The 21,476-nt window shown below is 42.5% G+C and overlaps 3 protein-coding genes and 1 long non-coding RNA gene across 4 annotated transcripts; 3 read left to right on the forward strand and 1 right to left on the reverse strand.

The window, feature by feature from the left end:
- The first annotated feature begins 1,818 nt into the window (after positions 1-1,818).
- On the forward strand, positions 1,819-2,733 carry LOC115671857 (ethylene-responsive transcription factor ERF087). Its single transcript, XM_030593513.2, has one exon. The coding sequence runs from the start codon at positions 1,831-1,833 to the stop codon at positions 2,731-2,733; it is 903 nt and encodes a 300-aa protein (XP_030449373.2). The 5' UTR covers positions 1,819-1,830.
- Positions 2,734-4,573: 1,840 nt separating this feature from the next.
- On the forward strand, positions 4,574-6,624 carry LOC115672129 (protein indeterminate-domain 12-like). Its single transcript, XM_030593907.2, has 3 exons — positions 4,574-4,673; positions 5,241-5,637; positions 5,802-6,624. Exons 1-3 carry the CDS (start codon positions 4,574-4,576, stop codon positions 6,622-6,624), a joined length of 1,320 nt encoding a protein of 439 aa, XP_030449767.2.
- An 8,173-nt stretch (positions 6,625-14,797) lies between these two features.
- Positions 14,798-15,496, forward strand: LOC130137835 (uncharacterized). The gene is made up of 2 exons (XR_008816292.1): positions 14,798-15,157; positions 15,356-15,496. It is a non-coding gene; the product is annotated as an uncharacterized LOC130137835 (long non-coding RNA).
- Positions 15,497-16,189: 693 nt separating this feature from the next.
- On the reverse strand, positions 16,190-20,234 carry LOC115671856 (probable protein S-acyltransferase 6). The gene is made up of 5 exons (XM_030593510.2): positions 19,415-20,234; positions 18,216-18,398; positions 17,533-17,841; positions 17,040-17,273; positions 16,190-16,949 (listed from the first exon to the last, which is right to left on the reverse strand). Exons 1-5 carry the CDS (start codon positions 19,526-19,528, stop codon positions 16,506-16,508), a joined length of 1,284 nt encoding a protein of 427 aa, XP_030449370.1. The 5' UTR covers positions 19,529-20,234; the 3' UTR covers positions 16,190-16,505.
- Positions 20,235-21,476: the final 1,242 nt, after the last annotated feature.

Here is a 21,476-nt window from a genome sequence, read left to right on the forward strand (position 1 = left end):
CTTTGCTTTTACTCCGTAGGTCGTCTTACCTAGAATTTTGCTTACTTCAATAAAGAAAGCTTTCCCTATGTGTCCCTCTCTCACATGCAGCCCAACATAAATTTTGCCCTCGAGCGTCTCTATCCTTTCCATGCTAACGTGCAACTAAGAAGGTCCAAAATCCACTAAACAATCAAAGAGGGAAAAGCCACCCTCATGGCGATTAAAAAAAAAAAATACAAAAATCGATCAAAAAGCGAACTTTGGGTTAAAAAGCAGCGAGAGCCCTTGTGGAACATATCATCATCTGTATTTGGGTCGAAATGGACGCACATGGCTGAGATAATTATATTCCTTCGTGTGAGCTCAAGACTCTTTCGAGTCTCTCTAATGTGCATTGAATATAGGGTAACGTGAGCTTTTTTATTCACAGGAGTGAGGGCAGACGCACTCATTTGAGAAGTCATAGCTCTCGAACTGTGCTTTGAAAAAGAATAAAAAGGAAGAGAGCTTGGAAAGAGAAATCTACTTCTGTACCGATCTTAGATGTTCAAAGAATGGGAGACTGAATAGTCGGTGGGAAAATGTAGGGTTTTAATATAAACAAGGGATGATGGGGGGTGCTGGATTCTTCTGACAGTTGATTTAATCATCTGACAATATGGGATTGATGATTGGATTGCTGCAGGCATGAATTGAGCAATCATAAGGTGCAGAAGAATCCTCTAAGTCGTTTTGATGGCCTTTTGGGATAAAAGCTTTGGGTCGTTTCGTTTTCATGATAAGCATGCAGGGGCTCATCATGGCATTGATTTGGTTCAGTACGCTCTATGATTGGGAATGAATTGAGAGAGAGAGAGAGACGGACACACACACACTTCTGCACTCATACACTATATCTCTGGTGATCACATGTTAGGGGCTTTTTGGATTAGGTGAGTAAATGATTAGAGCAGGATATAAGCCTGGACCATGCGTTTGAATTTTTTCATATGTAGATTTTCAAGACAGCTTTCCTTTGACATTAAGACATCTGTGACTAGTGTAACGTGTGAGGTGTTCAATGTGAACTCTGGATTTGACCCATTATCTTTTTCCGCATGATGATATTCCCCACATCATACTGAAAGGACCTCATGACTTCACTCAGATTTTGCCAATGCATTCAAAGCCAAGGGTCCTAAAAGATTTGCAGATTTTAGTTTGCGAGTAAGACTACAACAGGTCACGGGAGAAGAGAAGACGGAACGCCGAGACTGACATTCAAAGCCAGTCATTTTGATCTCAATGGCTATGAGATCGACCTCAAGAGGCACTTTAAAATGTTGACATCAAAGCAAAGTATAAATGCTCAAGTCATTTATGTGAGTGATTTCTCAAAACCACTAACTCTCTTCATCAGCGCCCGTTTAATGCGTGTCTAACGGCTTCTGCTAGAAGTGTCTGGCCACAGTCCCCAAAACACAAATATTTCAGCGCAACGATTTCAATTTTTTTTTCATTTTCTATTTTGGCCACAGTGCAACACAAAGCCAGTAATATTAGTGGGTATTGAACTTTTTTCAGGGAAAAAAAAAGATTAATTTGATTGTTAAACATCATCACTGATGCAAAAGTAATAGGGATTGGAATGCAATTAACAACTTGGTTAACGACAATTATTGCAAACGGACGTGGGTCTATATAACAGCACCTCCTCCTTATTTAAACCCCTCAATCCATGCAGAGCCCTTAAACCCAAGTCACAGCCACAACACAACTTGTTCTGAAACTCCTCGACACAACCTGGGAAACCCCACACACTTTCTCTCTCTGCATGATCATATAGGCATTGCCACTAGTTCACTCATCATGGATCACTTGAACTTCACCAACTCGTCATCACCGGTCAACTCACCATCACCTTCAAAGCCCAAAAGAAAGCATCAGCAGCAGCAACCGTCGCCCCCCCTCCAAACCCACCAAGACGACGGGGCGGCCCCAGCGAGATTCCTTGGGGTGAGGCGGCGGCCATGGGGCCGGTACGCGGCTGAGATACGGGACCCCACCACCAAGGAGCGGCACTGGCTCGGGACCTTCGACACGGCCGAGGAGGCCGCCCTCGCCTACGACCGGGCCGCCCGGTCCATGCGGGGCGCTAAGGCTCGGACTAACTTCGTCTACTCCGACATGCCCCCGGGCTCCTCGGTCACCTCCCTCGTCTCCCCCGATGAGGCCCACAGCGACATCGCCGCGCTCTTCATCTCTCAGCATCATCATCAACAACAAGAACAACATCATCAAAATAACAAGAACAACAACAACCCCACTCATCAGCTCTTTTACTCGCCGGGCTCCATGAGCGCCTGCAACGTGGACTTCACGTCCGGGCTGCCAGCCCAAAACGGGTGGGCCGACGGGTCCCTCGGCGGTGGTCCCTACGATCCGGTGACGGGCATTGCCGACTTCGGGCACGCGGCCCGCCCGCAGTCCTACGACGAGACCGAGCTCCCGCCATTTCCGCCCGACATGTCCAGCTGCTACGGGTCGGGCTTGGATATGGGCCACGGCGGTTGGGCCGATATGGGCTATTTGGGGCTGCAAGAGCAGGGCCTGAGCAGCAACGTGCCTGGGCCGTCAAACGGGCCGTACATGGGCTTTGACCCGAACGAGTTCGTGGAGCAACCAGGCCCACTCTTCGGGAGGATGCCGCAGGTCTCGGATAAGGGCGTGGACGGGTTCGATTTGGGCTCGTCATCTGCGTACTATTTTTAGCCTTAATCAATAATTTCTATTCTCTGTAAATCTTAAAAAGTAATTTTTGCTGTTTGCCGTCTTGGAGTTATTATATTTTATCCTTATTTTTAATTTTTAATTTTTTTTTCTGATTTTTGGGGGGTTGAAGGGTTCTGGGTGATGGGGTTTGTGTTGGGCTAAAGAAGTGAAATCTATTGGCCCTCCCATTTGCGTGTATTTTGATTTTCTCTTTTTTAATTTTTTCTTTTGCTTATTTTTCGGTTGAAGAGCATAAAAAAAAGAGAGGAAGCTGTGTCTAATGATCATGTAAAAGCAAGGGATCGGAATTAATTATCATGATATTACATCTTGTTTTTGCAACTTAGTGGGACGCGCATCGACCGTGTCAAACCTTCAAAGGATTAAAGAATGCTGACCAAAAACAAGGGATTAAGGGCGTTTAAGATAATTACAAATGGTGCGAGTTAGGGGGTGTTTACCTGCAAATAAGACAAGATTTAGAAACTCTTACTTTTTCTTTTCTTTTTATGAAAATAAATCCCTCCATAAAAATTATTTCCAAATTGAATCTCTCTCGAAGCTAATTCCTAGACTTGATTTCTCGTCGCTAACACGCCGTGCTTGAAAATCGGCCTAGTCATCGCCCTTTCTTGTTCTCAGTTCAAATTATGAGAATGAATTTTAGTGTCTAAATCTACCGTGAATAATTAAAGCCTAAGAAATATTGCACGCATTTAACGACCCAGTTTTGATTTTTATTGATTTTTCCTGCTCCATAAGTTCAAAATATAGATAAGAAATATTTTGATATACAGTTTAAGATGGAAATTTGCATTATAATCCAACAAATGTGAAAAGAAGATTATATTAAGTGATAAAAGAGAGTTTGTCAATCTCTTTTCTTATTGTTACACGATATCACTTCCGGATGTCCTTCGCTAGCTTTTAAACAGATTAATAGACTACTCAATCCACAGAAATGACTTCTTTCTTTTGTTCAACAATTCTCCTAATCCTACGGTAACACCGAAAGATCGTCTTTCGCTTTGCGATCGGGTACCCAACCGCACTGGTTATCGGCTTGGAAAAAGCATAAATTAAACGAAGAATTTCACATCAATGGCCACTCTTTTGAGTCTGAGATGAACTTGTTTAAACCACCCTGAAGCTAAGTGACAACGAGTCCTTGACAAGCACATATGCTCCAAACGTTTGATGGTGGCATCCAAAGGATGATCACAGAAGCAGGTCTTCACATTCACTTTCAAGACTTAAACAAACCACACCAGAAGGCTACTTCTTGTCTCTTCACACGGATCTCTCCTTTGTCACTCTCTTTTGTGTCCCTTTTCTTATTGTCTTCATGTCCTCAAAATCATATTTATCTCACGGTCTTCATACCGAGACAGGTACGGCAACGCTTTTATAAAGTAAATGATTATTCAGATCGATCTCAAGCCGAACCACTAAAATTTACACGGAATGAACTATTCGTTGCACTCATTCATGAACTCTTCATTCTTGCCACTAAAATATAAAGGGTCGGTCCAAAAAATGAGCTGACTTCTGCTTACTACAACCAAACAGGACAAGCAGATCCCAAGTTCTACAGTTTCAATCTGAATGGTACTTGGTTTTACCAGGAAGCATTATTGACATGAAGATGCTGTCATCACGGAATTTCTTAATTAGACTATAATATTACTTTCGTGGACCATGCAATTTCCATCGAGTTTGGCTCGGAATTTTTTCTTCCTTTTGTCGGCAAAACCCGAGTTCTACGTTGTCCATCGCGTATTTATATTCAGTTCCCCACCTTCCAACACTGGGAGATAATAACCGAAGCACCATTTCAAATATGTCAAACTATGTTCAGGGTTTTGAAGATGATGAACAGTTTCAGAGTGCCAATAACTTCTCGCAGTCCTCCAATGGAAGCCCTGTCATGATTGAGAACAGCAGCGATGCTGTCACTCCTCCACCCCCGACAGCATCGAAAAAGAAGCGGAACCTTCCAGGAAACCCCGGTAAGTACAGGTGTTTCATTTATTTGCACCATAAGAATGCATGGTACTCGTAACAAGAAGTCGAATTAAGAAGAAAAAGTTCTCGTTAGTGGGTCAAACTTAACATAGTATTAAAAGCTGTTGAGGGAACTACTTTAGAGTACAACGTTGCAAAGATGAATGCTATAATTCAAACTAGGCTTCTGACGGTGGACTCTTCCATCAAAATCACGATAGTTTTCAGTCAAAGCACACGTGTAATCTTGACAACCCGTTTGTTGACTATAAGCCTCTGGGCCTCTGCCATTACAAGAATCTGTGGGAGTCTTTCAACATCATTAATGACTGCTTAAAAAATGGGAATGAGCTGATATCTACAACTAATACCTTTGAGAAAGGACAGGGAGGAAGATTATTTCCTGTTAAATAGTCCTCAGTTAAATTTAGCTGCAGAGATTACAGCATTTATGTTTTGTGAAACTAAGATCCTTTCTTTCGTTGTATGACAAAATATTGCAGACCCGGATGCAGAAGTTGTAGCCCTATCTCCAAGGACTCTAATGGCGACCAACAGGTACATCTGTGAGGTGTGCCATAAAGGATTTCAGAGAGATCAAAACCTCCAGCTTCACAGGAGAGGCCACAACTTGCCCTGGAAGCTAAAGCAGAGGTCAAGCACACAGGCCAAGAAGAGAGTTTATATTTGCCCCGAGCCGAACTGTGTGCACCACGACCCCAGTCGGGCTCTCGGCGATTTGACTGGCATAAAGAAGCACTACTGCAGAAAGCACGGAGAAAAGAAATGGAAGTGCGACAAGTGCTTGAAAAGGTATGCCGTCCAATCAGATTGGAAGGCGCATACCAAAATCTGTGGTACGAGAGAGTATCGTTGCGAGTGCGGAACAATTTTCTCAAGGTAAAACATTCCTAGTCGCAGTTCTCTATGATCCATAGAACACTCTTCAACGTACAAGTTTCTCTTCCAAGAATTTCCTAGGCCAACTTTGACTTTCAGTTCAATAGGATTGGGAAAAACAATAATTACTGAAATAAGTTATTGTTATCAACACCAATTCACAGGAAAGACAGCTTCGTCACGCATAGAGCCTTCTGCGATGCATCGACAGAAGAAAATGACAGAATGAATCAGAACCTCACAGCTTTTGGAGGAGGAATGTCACAAAACCAAACTCAAGAGGCCTTAAACCCCTTGCTGCCAGGCGATTCCTCCTCAAACATAGACTCTATGATGAACTTGTCCTTTAATAATGAGGACATGGACACCTCGCTGAGGCCACTGGCTCTCAACTCAGCAGGGGTTGTGATACCGACTATTGTGGATCCTTTCAATAACGCGAGAGCTTCCCGAGCATGTATGGCCTCGATTGGCGGATCGAACAGCCTTGCCTCTCTCAGCATGGCCTCTGCTTACACATCCGCAACAGCCTTGCTTCAGAAGGCTACTGAAATGGGTGCAAAAATAAGTGATAACACGATCTCTCCGATACTATACAGAGGATTTTCTGGTTACTCAGCTGGCGGCTCAGTGAACTCATCTGGGTCAGTGCAGGATGGAAGTTTTGTAGTTAACAACACGGAGCTGAGGCAATGTGTCGGAAAACATAATGCATTGATGGAAGTGGAGAATCAGAGCACCGGTCCTGTTCCACAGGTTGGATTGGCCGACTCGGCATTTTTTATGCATGACAATAGGAATGTTGGCAACATACTTGGTGGAGAATACTACACAGGAGGAGGTGAAAAAATGACAGTTGATTTCTTAGGGGTTGATCCGGCTGGGCAATCAAGGACTGGGGTTAAGAGAAGTCACGACGGCAGTATGATAGGGTTAGGACAATTGACTGCACCTGAAGGCCTGCAGAATTTGCATCCAGATTGGTGATGGTGACTAATCTACTTTAGGGTCAAAACTTTGTTCACTGCGTTTATGTGTTCTCTCTTTGCCTTACTTTCCCTAGAAATTGCGTTCCTTGCTTATGTTCCGATATTGAATTATCGGTCCCATCTTCCAGAGATACACTGCTACTGACTACTGAGCATCTGTTCTTTTGAAAAATAAGAGATGAGTCATTTTTACTTAGCTAAATGAATCGTCCTGAATGATCTGTAACCGCCTAAGTATAGATGGTTTATTAGGAACTCCATGCTGGAGAGGATACTATATGAACTCACTTCAACGGTTACTAACACGTTGGAGTAATCTAAGATACAAAACCAAGCATGTCTGAACAGCAGACTGATCAATAAAACCACCAAATGGTTATTCTCCAATACCCTCAAGTCTTTCAGAGAAACCCAGACCAAACTGAGTTTGTCTCGTTGGTAGGCTGTGATATATACCAGTAGCTTGGTTGACATTGTTGGCTGGCCCGTATGGCTCGGCCGAGCGCCCTAGGATCACCATAGCGAGATATTAACGGTACGGTAAAAGGATGGATAGAATTTGTGCACCTGATTTGGATTCCATCAGTAGCTTGGTTGACATTGTTGGCCGGCCCGTATGGCTCGGCCGAGCGCCCTAGGATCACCATAGCGAGATATTAACGGTACAGTAAAAGGATGGATAGAATTTGTGCACCTGATTTGGATTCCATCGGCCTGGATGCGGAAATGACGATGAACCAGTGCCGTAGGTCTTCTTCCCTGTCACCCCCGAAGTCCCGGCGCTATGAGACTGCCTCAGCCAACTCACGGAAGCCTTAGGTGAGTTTGAGAGCGTTTGAGAGAGATTGGAGAGAGTTAGGTGCAGAGGAGGGACCTGCATCTCTATTTATAGAGTTTCCAGCCAGGCCCTCTCATAACGGGCTGGGCCGAACTCGGCCCACACAAGCCGAGCCCATATCCGACCAATTAAGAAACTTTATATCCAAACTTATTAGACCAAACCCGTAAGCAGGTAATAACAATCTCAATTAATGTAACCTACATTAGGAAAACGTTACATTCTCCCACTTGGGCTATATTAATTGAAATCGTACCTTATGTGCACCTTTATTTGGTCTATGGATAATTCTTAATAGTCAATCCGATTCCATAAAGTTTCAAACATCGAATTATGGCGGTAACTGCATGTAATCACGCAGAGCCTTCCATGGTCACAAGCGTCTTAGACTTTACTGATATGGATTCGATATGGTTGTGTGGCAAACGGATGACACCTCATAAAGAGTGATACCTCATGTGTCATCCCCTTTGTCAGTCCTCATTCTCTTTCTTTAAGTGTCACAAAAACCTGATGTGTCACTAGAGAATATCTTTATGGTTCCAATGAACCTACATATGTCTTATCCTTATTGTTAACATTACTTTATGTGTTATAAGACATATCCTTAAGGCCAATAACTGAATGCCCATAGCCTTTACTCAAGGTTTACATAGTACCTTAAGAATGTCACCTTATATGTGTATTTAACATGACAACAATGCATTCAGAAACACCTTATTGAATGCAAATGGGTTGATACACATCCAAAATGTTACAAAGAGTAACAGAACACAGATGTAAACTTTATTAAAGCATAAATTAAAAAATAGCTCCCACTAAACAACAGTATCCCATGATACTCCTAAGCCCATGCTAACGACATGTCGTTCAAAAATACAAGGGCGAAGGCCTTTAGTTAGTGGATCTGCTACCATATCATCTGTGGAAATGTGCTCTACTATAATGTCACCATCCCTGACTTTTTCTTTTATGGTCAAGTACTTGACCTCCATATGCTTAGACCCTTTGAGACCTCTGTTGTTGTTAACAAACAACACTGCAGAGTTATTGTTACAATACAACTGTATGGGCCGATCCACAAAATCAAATACGGTCAACTCCCTAATGAGGTTCCGGGAGCCAAATTGCCTGAGTAGCGGCCGAAAAGCATGCTACAAACTCCGCTTGCATGGTAGAGGATGTCATTGATTTCTGTTTCTCACTTTTCCATGATACTGCACCTCTTGCTAACTTAAAGATGTAACCCGTTGTCGACTTCCTTTCATCCTGACAGCCAGCACGGTCTGAATCCGAATACCCTACCAGCTGAAGGTTTTGAACATGTTTGTAGATCAGCATATAGTCTTTTATCCTCTTTAAGTACCTCAAAACCTTCTTGGCAGCAACCCAGTGATCGTGTCCTGGATTTGACTGATATCTGCCTAGAAGTCCTGTTGCAAAAGCAATGTCTGGCTTAGTGCAAATTTGAGCATACATGATACTTCCGAGTGCACTAGCATAAGGAACATCATTCATTTGGATTTTCTCAACATCCGTATGAGAACACTGTTACAGACTCAGTTTATCACCCTTTATGACAGGAGCAATTCCTGGCTTGCAGTCCTGCATACTGAATCTTTCCAAAATACGATTAACATATGTTCTCTGAGACAAACCCAATACTTGGCGAGAACGATCCCTATGGATCTCAATGCCTAAGACAAAAGACGCCTTATCAAGGTCCTTCATGTCAAAATCCTTCGACAACATTCGCTTTGTCTCATGTAGTAATCAAATATCACTACTCGCAAGCAGGATGCCATCTACATAAAGTATGAGAAAAATAAATTTCCTCCCACTGACCTTGCTGTATATACACTGATCCAACTTGTTCTCAACAAAACCTAATGAAGTGACAACACTATGAAACTTCAAATACCATTGTCTAGAAGCTTGCTTAAGGCCATAAATAGATTTCTTCAATCTACACACAAGCTCACCTGAATCATCAGCTGCAAAACCTTCGGGTTGCACCATATAGACTTCCTCATCAATGGCTCCATTTAAAAAGGCAGTCTTAACATCCATCTGGTGTAATTCCATATCAAAATGAGCTACCAATGCCATGATCACTCTGAAAGAATCCTTAGAAGATACTGGTGAAAAAGTCGCCTCATAGTCTACTCCTTCTCTTTGAGTGAAACCCTTGGCTACCAGTCTGGCTTTGAATTTCTTAATCTTTCCTTTGGAGTCTCTTTTAGTCTTGTATACCCATTTGCAACCAATGGGCTTGTAACCTTTAGGTAATTCAACAAGCTCCCAAACACCATTATATCGCATAGACTGAATCTCGTTTTTTATTGCATCCACCCACATATCTGATTGAGGACAAGAAATTACATCTGAATGAGTTACTGGATCAACCACGCAGCCTATATCGTAGTCATGCTCTCCCAGATAGACCATATAATCCGGTGGTATAGCCGATCATTTCTGCCTGATAGATCTCCTGAGTGGAGCTACTACTTCCTCATCCTGCACCTGAGGGGTTTGAAGTACTTCATTAAGAGCTATTTCAATAATAGGATCCTGAACCACAACAGGCTCAGTCTGTGGTGTAGGGGTCTCCATTATCGTCTGTACAGGTAGAGAAATCGACACTGTAGTACCTACCATATTATTATCCTCAATGGTCTGTGAGCAACTACCCTTCTCGGCTACATCAAATTCTAGAAATTTCGCTGTCTGTGATTCGACAATTCTTGTGCCTCCATGGGGACTGCAAAATCGATACCCCTTCGAATGATCTGGATAAGATACGAAGTAACATCGAGTAGTTCTGGATTCCAATTTGCTCAATGTTGGATTGTATAACCTTACTTCTGCAGGACACCCCCAAACTTTAAGATGATTTAGGCTAGGTTTACGTCCAGTCCATAATTCAAAAGGAGTCTTTGGAACAACCTTGGTAGGAACACGATTTAGAATGTAGAGAGCTGTTCTCAAGGCTTCACCCCATAGAAAATCAGGTAAGTTCGTCCTGCTAATCATACTCCTCATCATGTCCATAAGGGTGCGATTCCGTCTTTCGGCCACACCGTTTTGTTCAGGACTCCCGGGCATAGTAAATTGAGCCACTATTCCAGAATCTTCCAAGTATTTGGCAAATGGCCCTTTCAGCTGTCCAGCATCGCCATGCCTGCCATAATACTCACCACCTCGGTCAGACCTGACAACCTTTATGACTTTTCCCAGCTGTTTCTCGACTTCAGTCCGAAAAATCTTGAACTTGTCAAGAGACTCAGACTTCTCCTTAATCAAGAACGGATAACCATATCGGGAATAGTCGTCTGTAAATGTGATGAAATAGAAATTTCTACACAATGTTGCTGTAAAGGGTCCATCAATGTCAGTGTGAATGACTTCCAACAGGTCAGAACTACGGACTGCGGTTTTCTTCTTTATCTTGGTCATCTTACCCCTACAACAGTCTACACAAGTATCTAGGTCACTTTCAAGAGTAGGCAAGATGTTTGTCTTTATCAGCCTTTCCACTCTTTCTTTAGAAATGTGACCAAGTCGTTTATGCCACAATGCATAAGACTGTTCTTTAGGTAGAGGTCTTTTGAAAACAACCCTTTCAGCTGCATAAGCGACGTATATATCATTGGGAGATAAACACAATCTATACAATCCATTCGATATGTTGCAGCACCCAACCTTATTTGAATCAAAGAACATAGAAACCATATTGTTCTTTATTTCAAAAGAGTAGCCACAAACATCCAAACTTGATACGGAAACTAAGTTCCGTCTGAAGGAAGGCACATAAAAGGTGTTTCTTAACATCATATTAAAATCAGAATCCAAAATTAATATGACATCTCCCACGAACTCGACGTCGACTCTCTTGTTGTTTCCTACAGTGAGCTTTAATTCATCCTGATTTGGCTTCCTTTTGTTTGTGAATCCCTGTATGGTATACGTAACATGATTAGTTGCACCGCTATCTAGCCACCAAGAATTGGATGGAGCTTCTAATAGGTTGGATTCACAAACAAGTGCCAAATAATTAATACCTGACTGCTCACGCTTGGATAACCAAGTTTTATATCTATTGCAGTCTTTCTTCATGTGACCCTTCCTCCTACAAAAGTAGCAGTGAACACCATTCTTCTTCAAGGGTGTTTTCTCAGGACCCAGATGGTCTAAATGACCGGTGGTTTCAGGAGTTCCTTTCTGAGTACGATTCTTGAACTTACTACTCTTCCTGCTACTGGAACTAGAGGCATAGAAAGCAAGATTCCCTTTATCTTTCTTTAGTTTCTCTTCTCTACCACAACCCTAACTATCAGGTCATTGACCGACCACTTTTCATCTTGGAAATTATAGTTGGTCTTTATAATTCCAAACTCAGTAGGAAGGGTGTTCAGGGCTTGATGCACAATGTAAGCATCAGAAAGGATAATCTCATGAACCTTTAGTTTTGTCTGGAGGTCTACCATCCTAAGGACGTAATCCCTAACCCCACTTGAACCATCATACCTCATATTATTGAGTAACTGCATGTATGTCCCAGCCTCAGCATTAGACGAGTCACGGTTTCTTGCTTGCAAGGTTTCCATCATTTCTTTAGCAGTGCAGTCAGCTGGCAAACTACTCTTCAAGTGGTCCTTAATGGATCGCTTCATCAGTAACAAGCAAATCCTATTGCTCTTTTCCCAGGCGGCACTCAGTGCCTTTTCTATGTCCGTACTTTCAGCAGTGACATCTGCTGGCTTATCCTCAGTAAGAGCAATATGAATATCTGCCAGTTCCATACCAAACATAAAATCCTCTTTCCATTTCTTAAAGTTTGAACCAGTAAGAACCTCAATACTTATGGAGTTGCCGTTCAGGGAGAAGGTGACTGTTAAAAACAAGCAATGTCTATAATCAACATCATGTGAGTACTTTTCTTGAGAGTTACACACATCATCATATAATCACCTTTGGGCAGAATACATGATATGCAATTGTATACCCTCTACATTACAACCGCCATGAGAATATATTCCAATCTTTTATGAATTCACCACCTTTGGGTGTATGAACCATTAGGATCAGTCATTCCTCACGCAAACTGTATATGCATCCCTCCATGAACCAATACATAATCACCTCCTTTGGGAGTATAATAACACATTAGAACATGAGACATCCTAACAATACGAGACTGATATTTCTCAAACTCAATCAAGTGTGCCACTTTGGCGGTCACTACCAAATTGAATCATTGAAACTCTCTCATACTAAGGATATAAACTTTATGTCTCACATATACTTTATAATGTAATTCTAGACTGGAAGACATGGGCAATGTCTCTAAAATTACATACCATGCTAAATACATTGCTCTATACATTGATATATGTCGAACCTTATACATACTATCAATGAAACATGATCTACACGTCCTTAAGTCATCATATACATGTAAGATTTAATCTGTATCTCTTAAACCATAAAGAAATACAGGAAGATACGAAAATATACCCTAAAAATATGCGTATATAGGGTTCCATATGTATTTTCACATCCTTAAAAGTATCAAACATGTAAAATAAATATACCAAAGTGTAGAGAATCTTTATACGAGCACGCCGGTACCTTGCACGCCCCAATCGGAGGTCGGACGCGCCCTCACGCGCCTCCTGAAGGTGCAGCGCGTGGGCCTCACGCGCCGGCGCCTAAGTCGGCCAAAAAGGGCCGGTCCGACCGGTCTGACCGCCGACCGGTCCGACCGGTCTGACCGCCGACCGGTCTGACCGCTTACCGGTCCGACCGGTTGACCGGTTTGGTCAACAGGTCTGGTCCGGGTCGGGTCAACGGGTCGGACCCTGGGTCGGGTCAACGGGTCGGACCCTGGGTCGGGTCAACGGGTCGGGTCTTGGTCGGGTCAACCGGATCGACCCGGCTCGCGGAAACCCTAGCGCGTGCGTTGCACGGGCCTGGGAACACCCGCGTGTGGCCGTGCATGTGCCACCGGAGCTCTCCGACGCCCCGGCGCGTGGCGGCGCGTGTGGCCGTTTCCGGCGGCCCCTGGTGGCCGGCGACCACTCATTTTTCTCGTCTCTCGACTATCTATCCATCTATGTGATTTATTCTAACATTCAACGGATGAAAAAATCAAAACCACCTACGAACAGTACCGGCATGTTTCTCGACTATGGTGGCTCTGATACCACATGTTGGCCGGCCCGTATGGCTCGGCCGAGCGCCCTAGGATCACCATAGCGAGATATTAACGGTACGGTAAAAGGATGGATAGAATTTGTGCACATGATTTGGATTCCATCCGCCTGGATGTGGAAATGACGATGAACCGGTGCCGTAGGTCTTCTCCGCTGTCACCCCCGAAGTCCCGGCGCTATGAGACCGCCTCAGCCAACTCACGGAAGCCTTAGGTGAGTTTGAGAGCGTTTGAGAGAGATTGGAGAGAGTTAGGTACAGAGGAGGGACCTGCAGCTCTATTTATAGAGTTTCCAGCCAGGCCCTCTCATAACGGGCCGGGCAGAACTCGGCCCACACAAGCCGGGCCCATATCCGACCAATTAAGAAATCTTATATCCAAACTTATTAGACCAAACCCGTAAGCGGGTAATAACAATCTCAATTAATGTAATCCACGTTAGGAAAATGTTACAGACATTTTTCTCTGCATCTAGCGTTGACAAGTAAAGGCATCTATTCTTGCTGCATTATTGCCACACAGTGTGGAAATAGAAAGCTAATGGTGGAGGAACGAGGTTCTCAAACCGATTTAGTAGCCGAAACTTCTTATTCAGTAATATAAAAAGCATTGCCTCTCAGAAATGGGGTTTTGAAGGAGGGGAACAGGTCAAGTCCAGTTAATTCAACAGTTATCGCGTTTTTCCCGTAAGTCAACTCAAGAATATCATCTTTATCCCGGCAAGAAAACCAAACTTCGACAAACTTAGGAAAATTGTTTGGAGCTATGACTCCCTTTTGCCTCCAATCCATATTGTATTCGGCATCAATTCAGGCATCAAATCTGAGAAAGCAAAACCTTATCCCGGGCACTATCTTTGAGATGGAAGAATCTTGCCAAGTAGTTGACATACCCATCTTTGGTGGGTGGCACTGGAGGTAACTCATTCATGTGTATCATGGATTAATGGATTCCGTATATATGTAACTTGTTTATGTGGCGCAATTCGAGTCCATGGAGACAAGTGCCTTGTGGATAAAGAAGGTGATAAGGGATTCGAGTTCAAATGCCTCCTCTTTGTCCCGCTTTTGCTCCTATATAAAATCCGTGAGTGTTGGTATGGTTTGGCCAAGCCGAGTTGAAAGAAACTTTGAAGTGAAAGGATGATCTTCAATCTCCCTCGAAGGCTTCCAATTTTCTGACTCGTTTTGAATGCAACAGGCAAAAAACCGGAGGCCTGAGAGGGAGGTTGACGGCCCATTCCTTTTAACATAGAATATGGGTGAGTGTTCACGCCAAAAAGCTACGTGTTTCCCGGATGACTTGCTCAAGAGAGCAAAGGCATCTTGTAATTGTTCTTGATACGATGTTGTTACTTTGTAGTGTAAAAGAAGAAGGGTTTTGTAATGATGAACTAGACTTTATGAGTCACCTAATAAGAGTTCCACAGGACTTCAACTCTGTAAATTGGACGGCAACCTCCTCATCCTGACTGCATCGGTATGTTGTAATTCCGTTCCTGCTAAGATGGTTGTTTTTGTCCAAGTTGCTTGGTTAGAAACGAGTCGGGAAGGTATCGATCTCTGAATTCGAGTCTTTTATGAATACGTCGTGAGTTCATTGCCCAGAGAACAAATCATTATACATGTGGTTCATGTAATTGTCTAGCGAGAGCACTAAGCATTGCTTGACAAACAGGTGCATCCTCGTGGTCGACCGAAGAACATATTGGAAAGATCGTGAGCGGATGAGATAGAATTCTGTTGAGATGGCTACATTAGATGCATAAGTAAAGAAATGAAACGCGATAGATGAATGAATTACGAGCAAAGTTCACATTCCGTGATGGCTATCTCTGAAGTAACATATATATTGGCAAGAGTAGCAATGAGTCGGGTCGCTCTTTGTCTACGTATTCAGAAGGAATTTTTCTTTCTATCAAATGACATACTTAACCGGAACAAACTAATGTCGACAACCAAACCAGCACTTTGAATAGTGAATAGTAGATTTCCTACGACAGACAAGAAAGAACACGGAATTTGAGAAGAACGGAGATGCACAAAGCCCCTTCCGACGTCGAAAGTAACGAGATCGTATAGCACCATCCCGGTTTTCCAATCATGATTTTCATGCTCCACAAGAAGCAAAACTACTTTTTAGAGGCCAATATGCATCTCGGTAAGTGCAATCTGTTGTTGATGAAAGAATGCATTTCAACGGCAAGTAAGGCCTCATAATCACATGCTTTACAGGTACTAAGTACGATGAAGCTTCACCGTTATCTATCAAAAAATGAAAAAAGTATGAATGAAGCCATGCTCCTCCCCATGAATTATCCATCTTTGTTGCACGTGATTCAAAAAAGATACCTTGATTGATCTACACATGATCGCTACAATAAGTTGCAGGCTTCAGGTACCTCGAAAGAAAATGATGCAAGGAGAATTACTCCAAGCCACCACTGTAACAATCATGCAGCGGCACCTTCTATTCCCAGCATCATTTGTATCCTCTTCAACAATCATATGATTACTAAGAAAGGACTTAGGATTAAAAACTTGAAGGTGCCAAGATTGTCCAACAGATTGCAAGCAGAGACATCTAAAAAAATCTTAAAAAGCTAAAGCACTATGGTACAATGAGTTCATGGAGTTCGATGAGCATTTAACCCCTTGGCTTAAGACAGATCACTCTCAGACAAATTTTCAAGTGGTAAGGATCCATTACCAAATCTCACTTAAAGTTTGCCAATTTGTTGAATATAATTTCTAATTAAGCAGAAATCTGTACTGGTACAAGATAATAACAAACCCTATTCCTAAAATCAGGAGTTCGACTAGAAAAGCTATTGGTCACCATGAATTTTCTCTCTTTCAGTTGGGCTCGGACCATATTGCATTCCAAACTCAGCAGCTAACATCCTCATGTCAGGTGTGATCTCCCAATTGTTCTTTTGATCCCACTTTGTATGAGGGGGTAGAGTTCCGCATCTCTCAAGTCCACCGACACTATCAATCTGGCTCTGTATATCTTCCAAATCCTCAGCAGCAACCGCTTGCCTTTTCCCCATCTCCACATCAAAGCTTGTTTTGGGCATCTCCGGACTCATGGTTGGCCCTGCCGAAACCGAATTGTAAACAGAAGATGCCTCCCCCTTAACCTTTGCCCTGAAATTATTTTTGGAAGGAGGTATTTTGGAGAAAAATATCTCCCAAAGATTGCCTGCGCAACCCCGGTTATAAGGATTCATCTTGCAATCATATCGATATCGGAAATTCTCATAAGTTGTCTGCACAAAAAAAGTGATTATTCCGTAATCAGATGTAAAGAGGAAAGCTAAAGCAAGGCCAAACATCTGTAAGCATAGAGAGAAAGGAACCTGATTGGTTATGATCAAATAAAGATGAAATCCGGTGAGGCCTCCAACGAACCATGCAGCTATGAATGTGTAGATTATGAGAACTCCTGACGTAGGAGACTTAACAAGAGCTCTCCAAAGATCACACTGATATTCATCCATTATCTTGCTGATGTTCACCCAGCAGAAAGCAAAGACATACAGGCAGAGCATTGTTGTCGAAGAAATGAACATAAAAAAGAATCTGTAGTTCCTCTGCAGAAAAAAGCAGTTGATATGTCAGTTATACTAAAAGAACAAAGGCATCTCAAATGCGGAGAGCTAGCAGAATACCATAAGAAAATAATTTCACAAACCACCTAAACTAATCATCAACCTGATTTCTATCATGAAACTTAACCATTGGAGGGCACAAGTGCACTCTTTCACCATAAATTCATTCTCTTTGCTTAGTTTCATTTGTCTAATTCAAAAGAGTGAAAGAATTGAACAACAACTTCCAAATAAAGCGTACCTTCCCAATGCATTGTCCCACCCACGGACAGTGGTGATCAAACCGTTCAACACAGTTATTACATATTGAGCAGTGAGAGCATCTTGGTGGACGATATAGCATGCATGTTTGACAGTATTTGACTTTGACTACCATTCCCCTGACAGTAACATCTTTTGTGGGTGGCAGATTAGGACCACCGATCCTACTTACAGGCCAATCTGCAGATAGATTGGAGCCATCAGCTTCATCCTCTGGATCTGGAGGGTGTAGATTACGAGGAATAATGCCCGGATCTCTTCCTGATGTGAGGAAAAGGAGGATGACAATCTGCAGTTTAACAAGTCGATCAAATGCTGAAAAGTATTAAATAATGAAAATATAGGCCATTTCAGTTATGAGAGCATATTCAGTAAGAGAATCTGTAAGATGACCCATTCCATCCATCATCTAGTTAAACTAAATATGATCCTCATTTAGTAATTATCAAACTAATGAACGTTATTCTTAAGTTTCAGCGAGCCTTACTGGTGTCATCTTGAGATTTCATATTCAAAAATTACTCTTACTGTCATTCAATTGCCAACAAAATGAAATTTCATGGAAGAATTTCAATGTTGATCTTTCTTGCAAAATGGACCTGAAAATATCCGGCTTCATATTCAAAGGAGAGCAAGCAATGAATTCAGTGCATAAGTACTCACGTATAGTGTGAAGATGGCACTTATAGCCACGATTAAATAGCCTATGTGGTCATCGAACTCGTGAAAGAGCCTTTGCGAGACAAAGGTGCAAAACAGAATAACTGGAGTCACAATTAAGAGCACCGTCAGGAATAGTGACCTTGCATCTGGGCCAAATATAAGTCTGCCTCCACAGCAAAATCTCTGCAAAACATCTAAGTGAAGCAGTTAAACTTTTGGCTTGAGAATCATGTGGATGTGTTTGATGCACAGCCGCCAAGTATCTCCAAGAGCGAAATAAATAAAAGGACTCAGAGTGAAAGTAGCCAACGGAAAATATTCGCATCCTTGTGTTGTCTCACTAATTTTTCAGGTCCTATGATCATTAAATTATCAATTAAAAAAAGTCGAGTATTATAGTTTATGCAATCATATGAATATTCTATCTGGAGTTCCCGCTAAAGATAAGTAAAATTAGGAGTAATGCCAAAAGCCTCGTTGTAATCCTGAGATGCAGCTATAAAAATTTAATGCGGAACGTATATATCATTACTGAATTGTAGCTTGAAGCAACAGTTGTGGAGGCCAAATTAAAACTACTCCATGAATTACACGGGATGGCAAACCATATATGGATCGACTGGTCTAGCCAGTCAGGCATTATCTTCCGATCTTCTGTGCCACCTGGCACAGCACCGAAGTTTCTGTGGGTACGGCTAATAAATAATTCAGAGTTACTATCCTCCGAGTTATAATTCTTTCCGTACCACCATTTAAGGAAACAAGGATACAATTCCATGATGGTTACATGAAGATAACATAAACTGCCTATGCTTTATCGACAAAATTCCACTTTCCAAACCTCTAATTGTTGAAAAACATGCCAGAGATGGAAAAGAAGACCCACGTGCACCGTGAATTGATAAGTTTTCTTCTCAAAAACACTCTCCGGGCTCCCGAAGACGAATACTCCAAGTTACCATAACAACAGAGTACTATTGAACTGCTTTTGCAGGTTCGAAAACTAAAAGTTCCTCACTTCCTCCATAATTGCCAGCACAGTTCAACAGAGGTTTCGTTTCGTCAACATGCAGAAGCCCCTATAATTATAGAAATAATATACGATGGCAGGTAATAGAGCACAAACTATTGTCTACCAAAGTGCAGATAACGAGACTTCAGAAGCAAATTCAACAAAATAGCATGGAGGATGAGCTCACATTGCTTCCATTCCAAGTTTGATACACACGTAACGACGGCCCGCCGTCGATGATCCGCCGATCAGAATCGGAAACATGAGGAGGCAACGCGTTGGCATACATTCTATCCTGCATTATGTCCACCGCATTCGATCTCCTCCTCCTACCTTTGTCTTTCCTCCCCCCTCTCTTACGCGCGCCGCCCGCCGCGCACTCGGCAACCGAATGCGTCCTCAGGAACACGCTCCGCGCAGAGTTTCCGGACGCGCTCCGCCTCCTTTCCGATCTACAAAAACGCGCGCCGGAATCGAAAGAAGCTCCCGACGTCAGCCGCAATCCGCACCGCAGCCGCGTCCTCGAAAGCAGAGATCTAAAGCGCCGAAACGGAACGAATCGAAAGCAGAGCCTCACACCGCCGCGTTACCTGGAGGTCCAAAAGGAGGAGGAGGGCGGGATGAAGAGAGAAAGGAATCGAGGACGCGTCAATCGCCGCGGCGATGGAGAAGTTCGTCCTCCGATGGCACGGATCGAGAGAGCTCGACCGGAAATGGAAATAGAAGGAGCTTCTCTCGATCTCTCTCTCTCTCTCTCTGTGATCTTCGGGCTGCGGGGAAAGGGACACCGGGGAGGGCAGGGCGAATGTTGGACGAGACGGCACCCGAGGAATGGCAAAGATGCGGCCCGAGCCGTGGCGCGATTCACAGCGAAGCAGCAGCTCGGGATCGCCGATGTTTGTCTCTCGCTCTCGTTGCCTTTCCTTTTTCGCTCTTTTCTCGGCGAGGGGAGGGTGCGCTGCTGGAGAGTCGGAGGACAGGTGGACGAGCTCTCTCTCTCTCTCTGTCTCTCTTCTCTCTCTATTTTTCTCTGCGTGCGTAATTTACAGTGAAGCTGTTTGAGGTGACGAGGGTGGAGGACAAGAACTGACACTGGTACGGACGTACAGGCTCCAATTGTCTCGCTCCCTGTGCTTCTGGCGATGTTGATGGTCTCGTTATTTTTATTTTTATTTTGGGAAAATAACAAACAGTCCCTAATCCAATAATCCATAAATTTATAATTTATTTAACATAATCCCTGAATTTTGGTCTAATGCATAATATAATTTTTGAAATTTTAATTTGTTAAATTACTACATGTTCAATATAGTCACTGAACTAATGTAGTCATTGAACTTTAATTAATGGATAGTTCAGGGACTAAATTGAAAATGTACAAAAAATGTAAGGATCATATTGAATAAATTAAAAATTCAAGAACCAAAGCGAAAATTCAGGGACTATTCATGTTATTATCCCTTTCATTTTCTCTTTTTTTTTTTTTTACATTTGGCTTTTCTCTTTTTAGCCTACGAAATTTATATTTCCTCTTTCTTTTTAGACTTATTAACAAGCGAGTCTTGTCCAATAAAAAAAATCAAGGAAAAATTTAATGCAGAATTTTTTTAATGGTGTGTGATAATGAATGTTATAGAAAATGATGATATTTTTTTTATTATATATGCTAAGTGTGTAATATATTGAGTGACCCTCGTTAATAAAAAATCAACGATCCTCGTATTTTAATTTCTTTTCTTTTTTTGATTAAACTCCCGCCCTTTTTTTTCAGCTGTTTTTAGGCTGTCTTCTCGTGGAATGACCCTGATGGTACAACTGGCAAAGTTCGTGGGTCTCGAAAAAGAGAAGAACAAAAAATGCGTGCTGTTTCTTTTTTCGGCTTTGCTTTTCTTTTCCTTTTTTTTCTTAGTTCCCTCTTTTTAGGAAAAATTCTAATTAAGGACCTGAAGTGGGGTCAAATTCTCAAAAAATGATCCAAAGTAGACATAGTATCAAATAAGAGTCTGAAATGCCCAATCAGTCTCAAATAAGGACCCAAAGTCCCAATTAATCTCAAGTAAGGGCTTGGGTTTGCCGGTTGGTCAAATGTTCACCGGTAGGCAAGCACGTTATTGTTCCGATTGCCGGAACAGTAATTTTTAAAATTTTTCAAAATTTTTCTTTTTTATGTTTTTTTCTTTTCCTTTTCTTTTATTTTTTCCTCTCTTCCCTTTGCCGGCCTTAGCCAAGGCTGGCGGAGGCTACCCTCG

The sequence above is a fragment of the Syzygium oleosum genome, unplaced genomic scaffold, assembly GCF_021117445.2.
Source record: "Syzygium oleosum isolate NSW1041296 unplaced genomic scaffold, Sole_v2.1 Sole_v2.03, whole genome shotgun sequence".
Lineage (NCBI taxonomy): Eukaryota > Viridiplantae > Streptophyta > Magnoliopsida > Myrtales > Myrtaceae > Syzygium > Syzygium oleosum.

Excerpts from the sequence above, each read along its gene's own strand:
- LOC115671857 (XM_030593513.2), top strand. The coding sequence starts at position 1,831 with ATGGATCACTTGAACTTCACCAACTCGTCATCACCGGTCAACTCACCA.
- LOC115672129 (XM_030593907.2), top strand. The coding sequence starts at position 4,574 with ATGTCAAACTATGTTCAGGGTTTTGAAGATGATGAACAGTTTCAGAGT. Across the intron at positions 4,674-5,240 it reads CCCTGTCATGATTGAGAACA|ACCCGGATGCAGAAGTTGTA; the intron begins GCAGCGATGCTG and ends AAAATATTGCAG. Across the intron at positions 5,638-5,801 it reads TGCGGAACAATTTTCTCAAG|GAAAGACAGCTTCGTCACGC; the intron begins GTAAAACATTCC and ends ACCAATTCACAG.
- LOC115671856 (XM_030593510.2), bottom strand. The coding sequence starts at position 19,528 with ATGCAGGATAGAATGTATGCCAACGCGTTGCCTCCTCATGTTTCCGAT. Across the intron at positions 18,399-19,414 it reads AAACTTGGAATGGAAGCAAT|AGATTTTGCTGTGGAGGCAG; the intron begins GTGAGCTCATCC and ends GATGTTTTGCAG. Across the intron at positions 17,842-18,215 it reads GTGCCATCTTCACACTATAC|ATTGTCATCCTCCTTTTCCT; the intron begins GTGAGTACTTAT and ends GTTAAACTGCAG.